Source organism: Biomphalaria glabrata, chromosome 11 (genome assembly GCF_947242115.1).
Source record: "Biomphalaria glabrata chromosome 11, xgBioGlab47.1, whole genome shotgun sequence".
Lineage (NCBI taxonomy): Eukaryota > Metazoa > Mollusca > Gastropoda > Planorbidae > Biomphalaria > Biomphalaria glabrata.
The window spans coordinates 34,726,393-34,741,363 of record NC_074721.1 but is presented as its reverse complement, the minus strand read 5'-3'; the positions used below and the strand labels follow the sequence as shown (position 1 = coordinate 34,741,363).

Below are 14,971 nucleotides of genomic sequence, written 5' to 3'. Positions count from 1 at the left end.
AGGGGACTTGATCTAGTTAAAATTAGCTAAGTTATTTTGTTTTGTTCACAGGTTCAGGTTCCTTAAATTTATAATAATAATTAGGTTTTAAAACTCTTTGTGAGTTCAACATTGTGATTGTATCCAATGTGCTTTTCTCATTGGATTTATTCATTTAAGTGTTCTGAAATTTCATTCTTGATACATTTTTGGCTTTACTCCTTTTGAAATGTTTATATGAGGACAAGTATTCTGCATGAAATAGATTATTGCAATAGATTATATACTTAATTTGAACTTAACTTTTAACTCAATATTAACCAATTTAACATCTACTGTGTACATAAATGTTTTGCATCCTTGCGCTTTAAGTAAAAACCTTGAAGAAGACTGCAATAGGCACTCTGGTTTCGATTCACTTTTAATAAAATTCTTTCTGTTGCTTATCATGATCTAGGCTTAGCTATGAGCAAGGTCAATGCCAGTTTCACAACACAGCCAACTCTAAGTCAGTTCTATTTCTACAAACATAAAATATCTAAGAATTGAAGACTTCATCAGTTATTGTACCTGTGTTTTGAGTGTATAGTCTCACATTAAAAAAATAAAGAAAATATGAGGAAACAGGGTAAACTATCTATCCATTAATTTCAAAGTTATTGTTAAAATATTTCTTTTTTAATTGAGATTTGGTCTTGGCAAACAATTTAGTGGCATTCAAGAAAAACAAATAAATTTTTGTTTGGTGATTATGTGGAACAGTTCTGAAAAATGTGAAATGGTTGGCATGTGTGTGTTATACCCATGTATTATTTTAAATCAAACCTCACTGACCTATAATATAAAACACACTTGGCCAGCCTCCATCAAATCCATAGGCACACAAGTAGCCAGCAATAGGGAAAATGATTGCGTTACCAAACTGACCACCTGGCAAATAAAAAAAACATTTTTTTAGAAATAAACATTTAAGCAAAAGGTTGTTGAAAGGCAGTTTTTACATATAATATTATCACTGATAAGTCAATAGTATTAACGCTTTCTCTCTGTAATTATTTTCCACGTTCCAATGGAATTATTCATTTTGCATTTTGCTCATTTTTATTTCACTATCCTGTTGTGATTAAACTTCAATAACTTTTTGTTTGCTATCAGAAAATGTTATATTTGGTAAAGAATTAAAGAGGAATGCATGCTCTATTTACACAATGCAAATTAAAGTTCACCAAACCAAAAACTGATTTAATTTAATGGGGTCAAATTGACATTGGTATCATCAATTAGGAGAGAAGGAGTTAAAGATTAGAAACACAATTAATATAGCTTAATACTTCTTTAATGTGAGAAGTTAAAATGATTACAAGCCTAAAAGTGCACTACAAAAAAAGAATTAAAAAATATACCAGCATATGAAAACCCAATCAGTCGACTTCTTTCATTGGGTGGGGCCCAGTTAGCCCAGAATGCTTGAGCAGCAGGATACATTACACCCTGGGAAAAGTAGTTCCATAACTATTTTAACAGCAGTGGTTATCATCTCTTGTATATCTAATTTTTATCTTTTCAAGATTATGTACTATGCAAGGCTTTGTAAACACAAAGTGTAAAACTAGAGTGTACTTGAAGATGGTAAGATTAAAAATAATAAGGCAGGTAAAATCTAAATATAAATGTCTAGATATTTGAATTCCTGAGGTATCCTGAAGGCTAATCTTATATAGCTAATTTTTATCTTTTCAAGATTATGTACTATGCAAGGCTTTGTAAACACAAAATGTAAAACTAGAGTGTACTTCCAGATGGTAAGATTTTAAAAAATAAGGCAGACAAAATCTAGTTAGTTATTCTACAAGTCTACACATTGCCAGTCATTGAAGTCCAGCAATAGAAGCAGTGATGGTTCTGACATACTGTCAGACATTATTTACTGACTAAGATTACCCTTCAGGATACCTCAGGAATTCAAAATCATTACTAAAATATTGCTTTTCAATTGAGATTTGGTCTTGGCAGGATACTGCTGAGAATTTTTTTTACCCAGCTCCATTCCCCCCTCTCTCCCCTAGAAAAATCCTGGTGAAGCAAATGTATAAATCTACTAGACTTTATAATGATAGGCCTTTAGATCTAGACTTAAAATAGTGCACAGCAAAACATTATTGAACATTAATTTATTAAACTCTTTAATGAATAGAGACTACATGCGGAAATACCAAAAGACAATTAGTCTATTCAAAATAAATATTTTCTAGTCCTCTAGCCAAATTTAATTTTTGTATACTTTGAAAATTACTTTGATAAATTTTAACAGTCAAACTAGAGTTTTCCCAGAAAGGCCAACGAGCTAGTGATTATTTTCCCAACTATATAAAACAAGTCAAATTTCTAGGAAAATCGTTACAGCCGATTTCAAGAACCATGTCCACCCAGGTTTTGCCCACCCATTTGGAATGTGCCCTTGAAAAGAGGTATTGTAAAAAGGTGGCTGGACAAAGGGAGGGATTGATCGGCCTGTCTTGATACATGAATGGTTAAATTACAGACATAAACCTATTAAAAGAAAAGGTTCAAATGAATTTGATGGTATTGTGTCCTTGTCAAGCATAATTTCTTGTTTTCAGGCATGATATTGGTAAGCTCAATTCAAAGCTTGGTTCCAAGGTTGTAGTGATGTTGCAATATAATTTTTTACCATTACTGAGAAGAGCTAATAAAACAATTTGCATTTTCTGTATTTTATAGTTACTACAACAGTTCATGAAACACCTACTCAGGCTGTGTTACAGGAAACACAATACAGTAAACACAGCCCTTTCTACAGGTAAAACTAAAACACTTTGAAAATATGGAACACTTGGATGATATGCTTGATTTACCATCTGGGTGTTACTTACCTCTCCTAATCCAATCAGACCTCTGACAACCATGAAAAAGTATGGATCAGTTCGTGCAGCTATTGGTGACAACAAAGTTAAAATAGCCACAGGGAACATGGCAAATGCAACCACTTTCTTCGCACCAATCCTGATTGTAACAAAAACAAAAAAACAAGCTCGTTATTTGAAAAACTTTCATATAAAATAAGCAATAAAAAAATTTATATTTCTTATCCAGATATTCTTGGCCCTCAACTCACTCCTAAGGCTGGCATGGTAACCAGTCTGCTAGTGAGGTACTTATGACCAGAGAAGATTGTATAGTTATATACTGTTTGTTTCAATTCAGAGCGGCGACCTATAAAGGAGACTAATTCAGCTTATACCACCACTTCAGTTAAGTACAATTTCTTTCCCTTATTCGAGATACAAAAAAAAAAATTATTACCAATAGTTAATTAACTAATTGGTTGTTTTTTTATTTGATTCTTGTGTTGTCAGATAAAATAAATAATTGTGCAAAATTTCAGCTTGATCCAAGATTGGGTGTCAGAGAAATAAGGTGAACAAACATTTTACCAGACAGACTGAGAGACAGACAGACGGACAGACACAGTGTGTTGATATATGATATAAGCTTAGTAAAAATATATCTTTGGCTTTCAACTCAAACACAAGTTTCCAAAAGATAGCTTTTGTTATTGAATCCTTGGTGAAACTATTCTCTATGAACTGTCAGTGAATCAATAGTCAGTAAAAAAAATTGGTTAGTGAGCTATTTACTTGTGAACCTTTTGTTGGTCTTCCCATTTTCAGGGTGTATAATTGTAACATAGACAAACTGTTATTGAACCATTCATCTGAGGAATTATAATCACAGAAGCTAAGCCATCTATATGATTATTTGTATTCAATATACAAAATTTAAAATTGTTATATTAAGTCAAATACATTTCTATGTAAAAATTGATGCTACAATTGAGTTAAAAAATGAAAAACAATGCACAAAGTCGCTAACAGAAAGTTAAATAGAGTGTTTACTTCTAATTCATACAATCTAAGAATGTGAACACATGGTTTAACAAATGTCATTGTCATACAGTGTTTCTCAAACTATGGTCATGCCCCCCCTGGGGAGATGCAAAGTGCTAAATAGGGGGCACAAAGGGGGTCTTTACAAAAAATATATATCAGTTGTATTTGTGTTGTAGTTAAAATTTTCTGATTTAGTATTAATTTATTAACAATGAGAATGTGACCAATGTTTAAGAAAAATAAAATTAAGTGACCTTGTTGCATCCTTTAAGTAGGATCTTTTATACTGTTATCCTGAGAGTGTAACAATATCAATTCAATGTTCTTTTTAAAAAAAAAGTTAAAATGAATGTTTTGATATTTTGATTGAAGATTTGTCAGGAATCACCTATGAACATCCAAAGAATGTTGATGTTTGTTTTTTTACTATTCTAATGTTTAAGATTTGACATTGCACAAAGTTTTCCCAAGGGGAGTTTTTTTTTTTTTACTTTAATTTGTCATTCGAGGATAGATGTCCCAGATAACTGAATCAGAATGACTAACATATTTTAATTGCCACATTAATATGGTGAATATAAAATTCAAATTTATTTGTAATTTAATTATAGGCAGACACTTATTTTAGACAACATATAACAACATATTTAGCCATGTTCATTTTCTAGCATTAAATATACATGCTATCAGATATAAACATTTTAGAACATTAGCAAAGGCACAGTTACTTAGGTATATGAACAAAAAAATGTATAGTTAGGGTCGCCACATAGTGGGAAATGTATCAAAGGGGTCACAGAATTAAAAAGCTCAAGAACCACTGTTCTAGAGTCTACTTCCCTTACTGAAGTTATAACAGTATTCTTGACTTTTTGGTTGAAAAAGAAAAAAAAAAAGCCTCTAAAGATGTCTTGCTAAGCATGAAGATGATCTTATGACAAGTCCAATGCAAACATACAGAATCTATACCTCTTTGAATATCTCTCTTAATTCAGTGTTGGATCCATGCTTTACCTTCTTAATTTAACTTTTTTCTTCATTACAGAAATAGTGCATTCTAGATGCCAAGAGAATGACTCAATGAAACTCAGAATGCAGGAATACACTTGGAAAAGTCCCAAAGGTTGGGGCATGTTTGGTCTGGGGGGGGTGTCACTAGGAAAAGTTTGAGAAACACTGCTATTCTGTCTAATAAATTTACTTTTCACTCATACGGCCACCAGGAACTTGAAGCACCAGGTAACCCCAGAAGAAAGCACCAAGGATTAGACCTTCCAGCTCTTTACTCCAATGAAATTCAGCTTTCTGGAAACAGAGAGGAAACAAAATGAAATGCTTGAATAATAAAATGTGTAACAAAACATAAACAGATGTTTTATACACATGTTATATCATGTTTTATACACAGTAAAGAACTGACTTTCACATGTTTTATACACAGTAAACAGTTGACTTTCACATGTTTTATACACAGTAAACAGTTGACTTTCACATGTTTTATACACAGTAAAGAACTGACTTTCACATGTTTTATACACAGTAAACAGTTGACTTTCACATGTTTTATACACAGTAAAAAAAATGACTTTCACCTGTTTATAAATGGTAAACAACTGAATTTCATGTTTTGTACACAGTAACAGTTCAATAATGCAAGAAATCATTCAAACTAGCAATGAAGTTTATCATAAGCTAGTAACATTTTAACTAATTTATGTATGTATTAAGTAATCTACTTTATCTATCTAGAAAGATATCTGTTTTTCAACAGCAATGCCAACTAAGAAATTTCAAACTGATAATGTCTTGAATGACGGTTTTTACTATATCAGAAGAAGGACAAAATGGCAATGTGGTAGAAATATATCAGAAGAAGGACAAAATGGCAATGTGGTAGAAATATATCAGAAGAAGAAGGTGATAACCCGAAAATTTGAACTTTATTAAAAAAGGTTACTTGTCTCTTCATGATTATTAAGTCAGTCTGAAATCTACATCTTTGTACTATTATATTTTGAGTGCCAATTATAAATGACTTTAGCATGTACAAATGTCTTTTTTTAATTTGAACTGTGCATTCTTAAGATTGCAAATTCTTGGGAGTAAAAAAACACAAAACTAAATGAATAAATAAACTGTAGAACTAGTTTGAAAAAGAAACTTTCTAGAAATGTAATAAAATCAACAAGAACTGAAACAAATTTAGAGTTGACTTACATTCATTGAATCCTATGCTTAAACAAATGTTTGAAATAGAATCAATAACTTACAAGCTTCATTACTGCTGGCAATTTTTGTAAAGAATTTTTTTAAATTTTCAATCAAAACAATGAAAAATTTCCTTCCAAATTTTAAAATGTGTTTAGCTGTATAATAATTTTCCTGGGTTTTCATGGACTCAAGTGCTTGGGGGAATCACAGTGACCTACAAATTAAACTTTTCAAACGATGTGGTGACTCTGGTCTATGTCCGCCTGGGAGCAGCAGGGCAATATATACTATGAGTATTTTTACCCCAAAATACATTTATTCATAGCAGCAAAGTTAACCCAATGTACTTCCATGAGCTCCATTTATCATATTTAAATATTTTTTTCCTAAAGGTATTTGTCACAGTCTTAGTTGACATTGCATGATTTAAAGTTCACGTCATGCTAAGAGTTTAAAAGATGTGGAATTCCTGATGTAGAAAACAGGAAGTAGAATGAATAAAGTTGACTTTGAGTTCAGTCAAGTCAAGTAAGAAGTCAAGTGAGATACTTTGGACCGGGTGGTCAAGAAAAGTGTTATCCTCTGTAGGAGGCAGTCTAGTATATTTTGGTCGGGACGGACAGTTGCAACTTAGAAAAGTCGGTAGTAATTTCAGTTAGAAAGTAACTTGTGGGCAGTTGTTGCCAGTGCTCCTTTTGAGATATGTATTATTATTAAGGATTATTCTGTACAGTGTTACCCGCTGAGATGCGGACGTGATTTGTAATCTAGAGACTTCAACGCATTGGATATATATTTGATACCGCTGTTATGCGGATAGGATTGCTTATTATTTCTTGACTTGTAACATTAACAAGGAGTGCAGTATTATTATGTTGTAAAATAAACTTTATATTTGTCTGCTGAAACGGACTTAAGTCAGTTTGTAGTGTATATAATTGTCACGTGTCAAGAGTACTCCAGGAAGCAAGAACCCAGCATTTCACAACATTCGCATTCTTCAACATTACACCATTCAACGTCATTTACAGTATTCAAAATGTATACTTTTAAAAAAAATAGAAATGACAGGTTTTTTGACTGTTGACATTGTTTAAAAACAAAGACAAGACTCAATTTTACATTTTTGAAAATGTTATGCAGTCAGACTTACAGTTTCTTTGGCTTCCAGCTTAGGACATTTGTCTTCTGGTAAATTTGGTGCTTTGGTTGTGTTCAGGTAAGAGTGAGTAGTGCTTAGGTTCATGTACAAACTGGGGAAGTTACAGTCAATTTCATTGGAGCAATACTATCAATAGTAGAGCAAGATGAATAAAAGAGAGTTTCTGAATGGTTCATAGTAAAACTTGTTTCAGCAGGTCTAGTCCCTGTTGCTGAAACTTTTTTCCTTTCATCTCTAAAGAAGAAGCCCATTAAAGTCTATTTGTTTTAAAAACATAGATATGTTCTAAGGTATTTGTAAGGGTCATATTTTATAATATATTAGCTGGATATAACCCATGGCCTGTGGGCCTTTATCATTAGGTCAGTTAAAATCAGAATGATAATGTGCCACTTTTAGCAATCATAACTACATTAAAATGATATCTATTTTTTTTATGTTTCCAAATAAATACAAGTCTATTAATGTGCAATTTTGTTATCAACACATTTAAGAAAGGTAAAAGATTCAACAGAAGTTCTACAACTTATGGCCTAACCCATCAGTAGTGGAGATAAAGCAGATTTCAATATATTGAACTGTTCAAGAATTTAATGTGTCCACCACAACAGCCAACCACAATAACTTGCCATACAAAAATAAAACATTATTACTTCCCTTTCTCACTACACTATACAAATTAAGATGAGAAGGTCAGCAATGAATGATGTAAAATTCAGAAGAAGAATAAATCCAATGCTTTACCCACTTGTCTAGCCTTCAAACCAGCAATACTGTTTAAGTAATGTGTATTGATAAGTGATTGAAGTTTTCTTGGGTCAATTCTTATTTCTTTTCTTTTTTTTTTTAACTAAAAATTTAATTTTGCCTTGAAAATAGTATAGCAACTAAACTTATTTGATTTTAATTTGGTTATGTCTATGTGTACAAAATAAAAATAGGTAAGTCTAATGTATAGGTCCTAAAGAAGAAGACATTACAGCAAGAGATAAGTCTAATCATGGCTCAACCATCCATCACCCATTTTACTAACCTGCTATTTGCCTTTGTGTGTGTATGAGACACCATAGATACTATGGCAATACTCAAATTGACTCGCTGTGCATACAAAACAACAAAACCAAAAAAATTCAAAACGGCCAACCAGAACCTGTGTGATGTCCACCATGGCACTAGAAAGAAATTAAAAAAAAAAATGATAACAATGATAATAATTTCTATTATCTGTAAGGCGATTGGTTTTACTATTGTGTATTACACATAACAATACATTATAAGAGCAAACTATTTATACAATAGCACAGAAAATATACTTGACAGCAAACAAACAAATATACAGTTATACCACAGTTACCTGTGAAATTAAGTCACATTTTGCTAAATGATTAAATTTCCAAAAGAACAAAAGAGTTCTTGTTTATATGATATGATAGGTCAAGTGTCTAATATTTCCTTTGTAATGGTAAAAATATTGAAATCCTGAAAACAGAGGGTAGTTTTTTTCATGCTTAAAATCTTTAAAGCGTTTTTATTTTAGAAATGTTTTTCTCAATCAGGTCTCCCAAGTGGGGTTTGTTTGTTACTTAAAGCATTAAGGATTTTAACAAGTTGAGATTGCCAATACATTACTCATGATTGCAAGATCAGAATGATATGAAAGTCTAGAGATTCATATGAATGGATACATTTTAAATGCATGGCTGCACTACATGAAGAGAAAATGGTGATGAAGAAAGCTATAAACAGTAATAAGCACTGACCTCTGCCCTGGAAGAAAAGTCAAACAAAAAATGGCTGTTTCCTCTACACACAAAGCAAATATCAGCGGTAATTGTACTGCATATTAATGAGAACAATATGATATACAGAAACCTAATAAGACCAGCAAGCAATGTACAGAAGTAAGACCTGGACACTGACCTAGACAACTGAAAATCTACTAAATACTTGGGAACAAAAAATTCTTAGGAAAATCTATAGTGCAATACAAAAATGAAACAGAGTGGAGGACATGCACTAACCATGAGATATATCAATTGTATGAAGATCCACTGATAGTGACAAAAATAAAAAAGAACAGACTGCGTTGGGCAGGTCACCTTGAAAGAATGTCAGATAACAGAGGAGCGAAAATTGTATACAGGTAAAAACCAAAAGGCAGGCGGCCCAAACACAGACCCGGAATGCAATGGATTGATGATGTGGAGGAAGATCTGCTTGGGGTTAGGGCGTGGAGATGAAAGGCCCAGGAGAGATCTGAATGGAGGGATGTGTTAAATCAGGCCAGAGCCCTCCATGGGCTGTAGCACCACTGGGATAGGTGGATGGATGGATTAATGGGAACGTCTTTCCAGAATAGTGCTCCATAGTCACAGAAATAAAGTGCCCAAGTGTTCAATAACTATAACTTAATATCTACTTACTCAACTTTGGCTGCCAATTATTTCCCAGAGTGCAATGTTTCCAACACATGCAGCATTACTGTCCTTAGCACAAGACATTATTTAAGGGGAAAAAAAAGTGGGAAATAAAAAAAGAAAGTCCTAGATTTTAGAGATGAAATTCCCATTTTCAACATGTTTAAAATCCAGGAGACCAAGCCTATGAGCATTTCTCTTCAGTCCCCATAAGTTGCATAATGAATCACTCAAAATTCAAATCAATTGGTTGTGCAGGCACAAGGTCCAGTGGAGAAAAGAAATTAGACATTTTTTCTATCTGTAATATAAGAGTAGTATTAACCAAAAACGTACCAATTCTCACCAAGACTTCAAGAAAAATGAAGCATGCAAGCTATTCTGAGATGATCAACATATAATTTTTCACCTCTTAACCAGAACACAACAGAATAAGACAACATCTATTTAAAGGCTGAAATATTGAAACTAATAAAATATGCCAGAGTGGTGATTGTCAAGAGAAAATGCTGACCATATTTTCCAAAGCCGCATTCTTTATTGATAAATTCTGGCCCCAAAACACCCTTCAGGAAGAAAAACTATCAGGACTAGTTGTAACTGCCTCTTTCATTGTTTAGATTATAATATTGCCCCCTACCATGTAAAGCTCAAACAGCAGTCCAACTGCATAAAGACATACTGCACTGACCTTTACTCAAATCTATTTCTTCTAGTTTTAAACTGGGGCAGGACTGCACAGAGTCAATGTGAGCAAAATCAAAACTGGATGAAGCTCTTCTGCTGTACGATCTTCTCTTCATTGATGCTGTAGACTGTTGGGTTTCAAGTGGAGGCCGCTTTGGACTTCCTACATCAGCTCTGAAATTAAATGACAACAAACTCTTAAAAGCTATTTCAAGTAAACTCTTCATTGAGGCTGTAGACTGTTGGGTTTCAAGTGGAGGCCGCTTTGGACTTCCTACACCAGCACTGAAATTAAATGACAACAAACTCTTAAAAGCTATTTCAAGTAAACTCTTCATTGAGGCTGTAGACTGTTGGGTTTCAAGTGGAGGCGGCTTTGGACGTCCTACATCAGGGCTGAAATTAAATGACAACAAACTCTTAAAAGCTGTTTCAAGTAAACTGAATAGAAGTAACCTTTCTGGTTATGAAGAGTTCACTTGTTCCTACATATAAGGGGAGCCTACTTTTGAGTAGTTTGGTAACACATTTAGATTTGAAATTATTAAGTCAAGCCAATGGAAGGATCAAAACATGTGAGCATTGTAATTTCAATTTCTCATTACACTATTTCAATATGGTGAGAGCAGGTGCAGACTGGCTAGATGGGCTGGCACCCAGTGTTTGCTTTGAATAAAAGTAGAGCCCATACAAATTTCCTTATGAAAGGTTAACAGTTCAAGATTCCTAAGCAAACAGCGCCAAGACCAAAGAAAGCATCAGTCTGAATTTTGTGTCAAGGGGCAGGGCCAATCATCTTAAACTCCACAAGAGCTGCTGTGGACTGGGCCATTCTGGCTAGCAATTCAGGCATGGTTTCTTCATCTGAAAGGATAACTCTTGAGATATTTGAAACTTTTGGCACATATCATTTTTTTTTGGCCTCCAATCCTTATGTCAAAGTTAAATCCTTGTCCACTGTTGGTCACAATGTGAGTTGCTTTTCTTTGGGCATTGATTTGTGAGGAGCAGTATTGCACATAGCTAGAAACTACACACACACACACACACACACACACACACACACACACACACACACATCATCTCAAATAGTTTTCAAATGAAACTCAATACCTTTCTGTAGATGGAGTTTTAAATAGAGGGACCTTTTTGCCTCCACCGGGTGGACTGTCTACGCTGGTCATGTCTACTGAAAAGAAAGTAGTTTAAAAGAAAGGTTGATTATAATGATCATTGCTTCAATGAAATGAGACTAGCATATATACTTTTTTATGATGGGATTGAGTGGTTAATGCATCTAGATAGTTTCAGAAGTTAAATGTAATGACACTAATAGGGAATTTTTGTTTAGATCAGGCATGTCAAACTCATTAAGGTGTATGGGTCACATAATAAACTTACTATGATCGGAAGGGCTGCAGCCAAAAATCAGTTGGAAAACATAGACTGCTAGTTTTATTTAAAATAGAAACAATATAATAGAATTGCTATGGCTTGCAATTAAGTTTGACAAAATGTAGCTGGCTTTCACTGCAGACTCACTCTCGTTGTTCAGTTTAACTAATACTGTTTGCTGTTTTTTAAACTCTTTTTCAATTCAATTAGCTTGTCATCTCTCATTTTCCTGGTGTAAGCATCATATGTCTTTTGTCTTTTTGTGATTAGCGTCATGTCTTTTAATATTGTACTCTTTTGGCACACTAATGCAGGAATTACATATTAAGCAGTGAATCTTATTTGATACTGATGTGCAGAAATAATTAAACTCCTATCTTTCTTTCATCGTTAATTTTTCTTTTAGTAGCAGTTGCTGCTGTAGTCATTGATTCTTCATCAGTATTTTATTAGTATTATTATTAGTATGGGAAATTAAATTGTAGTAAACTAGTATAAATTGTTTTGTGACTGCAGGCGGTACTGATTAGACTGAATATATAGGGGGCCTAGTAGTCAGTGAAATAAAATAGAATGACAATATTTTTCACTGATAAGTCTAACTCTAACATATTGGCTTATTTATGATGTGATTATTAACAATTAATAATAATTAAAAAGTTAACAAATCAACAATAAACTTAAAAGATAACTTGAAAGATAATTAGAAGTTGATAAATAAACAAAATTACATCTAATTCAATTTAAAATAATTTTTGAAAAATTGTTTCTTTAAAAAAATCTTATCATTAAAGAATACTTAATAAGGTCAACGAAGTTGATTGTTACGTTTTAGATTTATTTATTTTTTGCAATAAATAGTGGTGACTGTTTAACTCTTAATAATTGAACATTTTTGGGGATAATTCTTGATGTGGCCAAGCGGGCTACATTCATGGCAGCGGGCCGAATGCGACATGACAACACAATAACATGCCTGGATTAGATGAAGACATTCTCTTTCTGAAATAAAAGAGTTTAATCTTCCAAGCAGAAATTATGAAAACATTGAATACACACTACTTCTCCCAAAGCACAGCCTGAAACAATGGTCATGACTAAATCTAAGTGAGGGCAGGCAGGTCTACACAAAAGAGATAATATATATACTGGTATATTAATGAATTTTGATGGGTCAGAAACTTTTTTCTTGCATTTATACGGTTTGGAAAAATGTCATGATTAAGAAGTCCACACTTGTAAAGTGCTCGGGATAAGTAAATACATCACCAGAATAAGGACAGTGTGTCTAACCCTCAACAAACTCAAAAATATACACTTTTTAAAACAAAAATTTGCAAAATAAATAACATTTTTTTAAAAGAAAAGTGAACTTAAATTCACAAGCACTCTTTTTCTTTCTGCTAAAATATAGCATGCTTTTTAAATAGAGATATTTTCAATCATATGTGGATGTTTTATTAAATCTTTGAAAAATTGTAGGAAAACATCCTGCCCCAGGGCCTCTATATACTTAAATCTGGCCCTGAACGTGCACTGGAAGGTTGAGGGTTAAAAAAAAAAATAATAAAACCAAATGTCTGCCCTTCTGATGTAGTGGCATCTTTCAGTATCAGACGAAGAAAGCACTGAACAGACGAAGAAAGCACTGAACAGACGAAGAAAGCACTGAACAGACCAAGAAAGCAATGAACAGACTAAGAAAGCACTGAACAGACCAAGAAAGCACTGAACAGACGTAGAAAGCACTGAACAGACGAAGAAAGCACTGAACAGACGAAGAAAGCACTGAACAGACCAAGAAAGCACTGAACAGACCAAGAAAGCACTGAACAGACCAAGAAAGCACTGAACAGACCAAGAAAGCACTGAACAGACCAAGAAAGCACTGAACAAACGAAGAAAGCACTGAACAGACGAAGAAAGCACTGAACAGACGAAGAAAGCACTGAACAGACCAAGAAAGCACTGAACAAACCAAGAAAGCACTGAACAGACCAAGAAAGCACTGAACAGACCAAGAAAGCATTGAACAGACGAAGAAAGCACTGAACAGACCAAGAAAGCAGTGAACAGACGAAGAAAGCACTGAACAGACGAAGAAAGCACTGAACAGACCAAGAAAGCACTGAACAGACGTTGTCCCGCTCTTAACTAGGCTAGGGCTGCCTGTTTCTTACATTACAATGCCCAACATGTTTTCGCAATGTCGGGGAATGGGGCAGAAAGGAATCCCTATGTTATCACAACCAGCGCTTCAATTAAAAAAAAAAAATAAAACCCAACAAAGCATAACAAACGAGGAAATCAAAAAAAAAAAAAGAATCACAATAGCAATCAAGAACGTCAATGACCTTCTGACCATTGTCAAAAAAAAACGCAAGCTATGACTGTACGACCTTATCACAAGACCCAGAGAGCTTGCAAAGACCTTCCTGCATGGAACAGTACCAGGGGGGGGGGGGAAGTAGAGGCAGACAAAAGAAGCGATGCTAAGACATCATGAATGAATTGACAGGCCTGTCAATGAAAGACACTCTAATCCCGGCAAAAGACAGAGGGAGTGGAGAGCGACAGTCGATCATGTGTGGTGCCCCAACGGTCCTAAGAACTAAGGTTAAAGTGAAGACGTGAAGGTCTAAGTGGGACTCCAATAAAGACTCTACATAACAAACGTAAGGAAGCATTTTCCAATGAGCAAACTCAAAGCTATTATCACGACAATGCAAGAATGGAGTTCAGGACTTGGAGTACTCTCCCGTTCACTAATTCACACTTGAGAAAATTCAACGCGCAATGCGCCCCACCAAGCCCCTATAGTCTACTTAATGTATTCTAGTCACAGCTTCTGTTTCAAACTCTATGAAGTAGAACACCGCAAGCGTTCCCTCCTGCAGGTAGCCGGGCATCGAGGTCACCACCAAGCAGGCACTACTGACATTAGTTCTGGTACACTCATGTGACAATCTGGGCGGTACGTGACGGACACAACACAGAGTATTGTGTGCGTGTGTTTGTGGGGTGGTGTTGGGGAAAGAAACAAATAAGGGGGGGGGTATGAGCGGTCAAGGTATGACAAGTCTCTATTTAAAAAATCAAGAAAGTAGCGACCTGATCTCTACAGTGCATTCCAGAGTTTCTCAAATTGCGCTACAACAAGTCAAAGCTAGAGGCAGTTTTAAGCCTGTCAAGTGAGTGGGATATATATA

General features: G+C 34.2%; 1 protein-coding gene across 3 annotated transcripts in view; it reads right to left on the bottom strand.

Moving 5' to 3' along the window:
- LOC106072825 (sialin-like) overlaps positions 1 to 14,971 on the bottom strand; it is a 35,470-nt gene that overhangs the window by 12,660 nt on the left and 7,839 nt on the right. For all 3 annotated transcript variants that reach the window (XR_008773609.1, XR_008773610.1, XM_056003816.1), the window contains 8 exons: positions 11,481 to 11,556; positions 10,372 to 10,541; positions 8,297 to 8,435; positions 7,255 to 7,354; positions 5,092 to 5,195; positions 2,874 to 3,003; positions 1,383 to 1,470; positions 814 to 909 (listed from right to left, as the gene is read on the bottom strand). Coding sequence is in view for 1 of the 3 variants with exons in the window: in XM_056003816.1 (XP_055859791.1) it covers positions 814 to 909; positions 1,383 to 1,470; positions 2,874 to 3,003; positions 5,092 to 5,195; positions 7,255 to 7,354; positions 8,297 to 8,435; positions 10,372 to 10,541; positions 11,481 to 11,556 (903 nt within the window). In the remaining 2 variants the exon portion in view is untranslated. The remainder of the gene's footprint in view (positions 1 to 813; positions 910 to 1,382; positions 1,471 to 2,873; positions 3,004 to 5,091; positions 5,196 to 7,254; positions 7,355 to 8,296; positions 8,436 to 10,371; positions 10,542 to 11,480; positions 11,557 to 14,971) is intronic.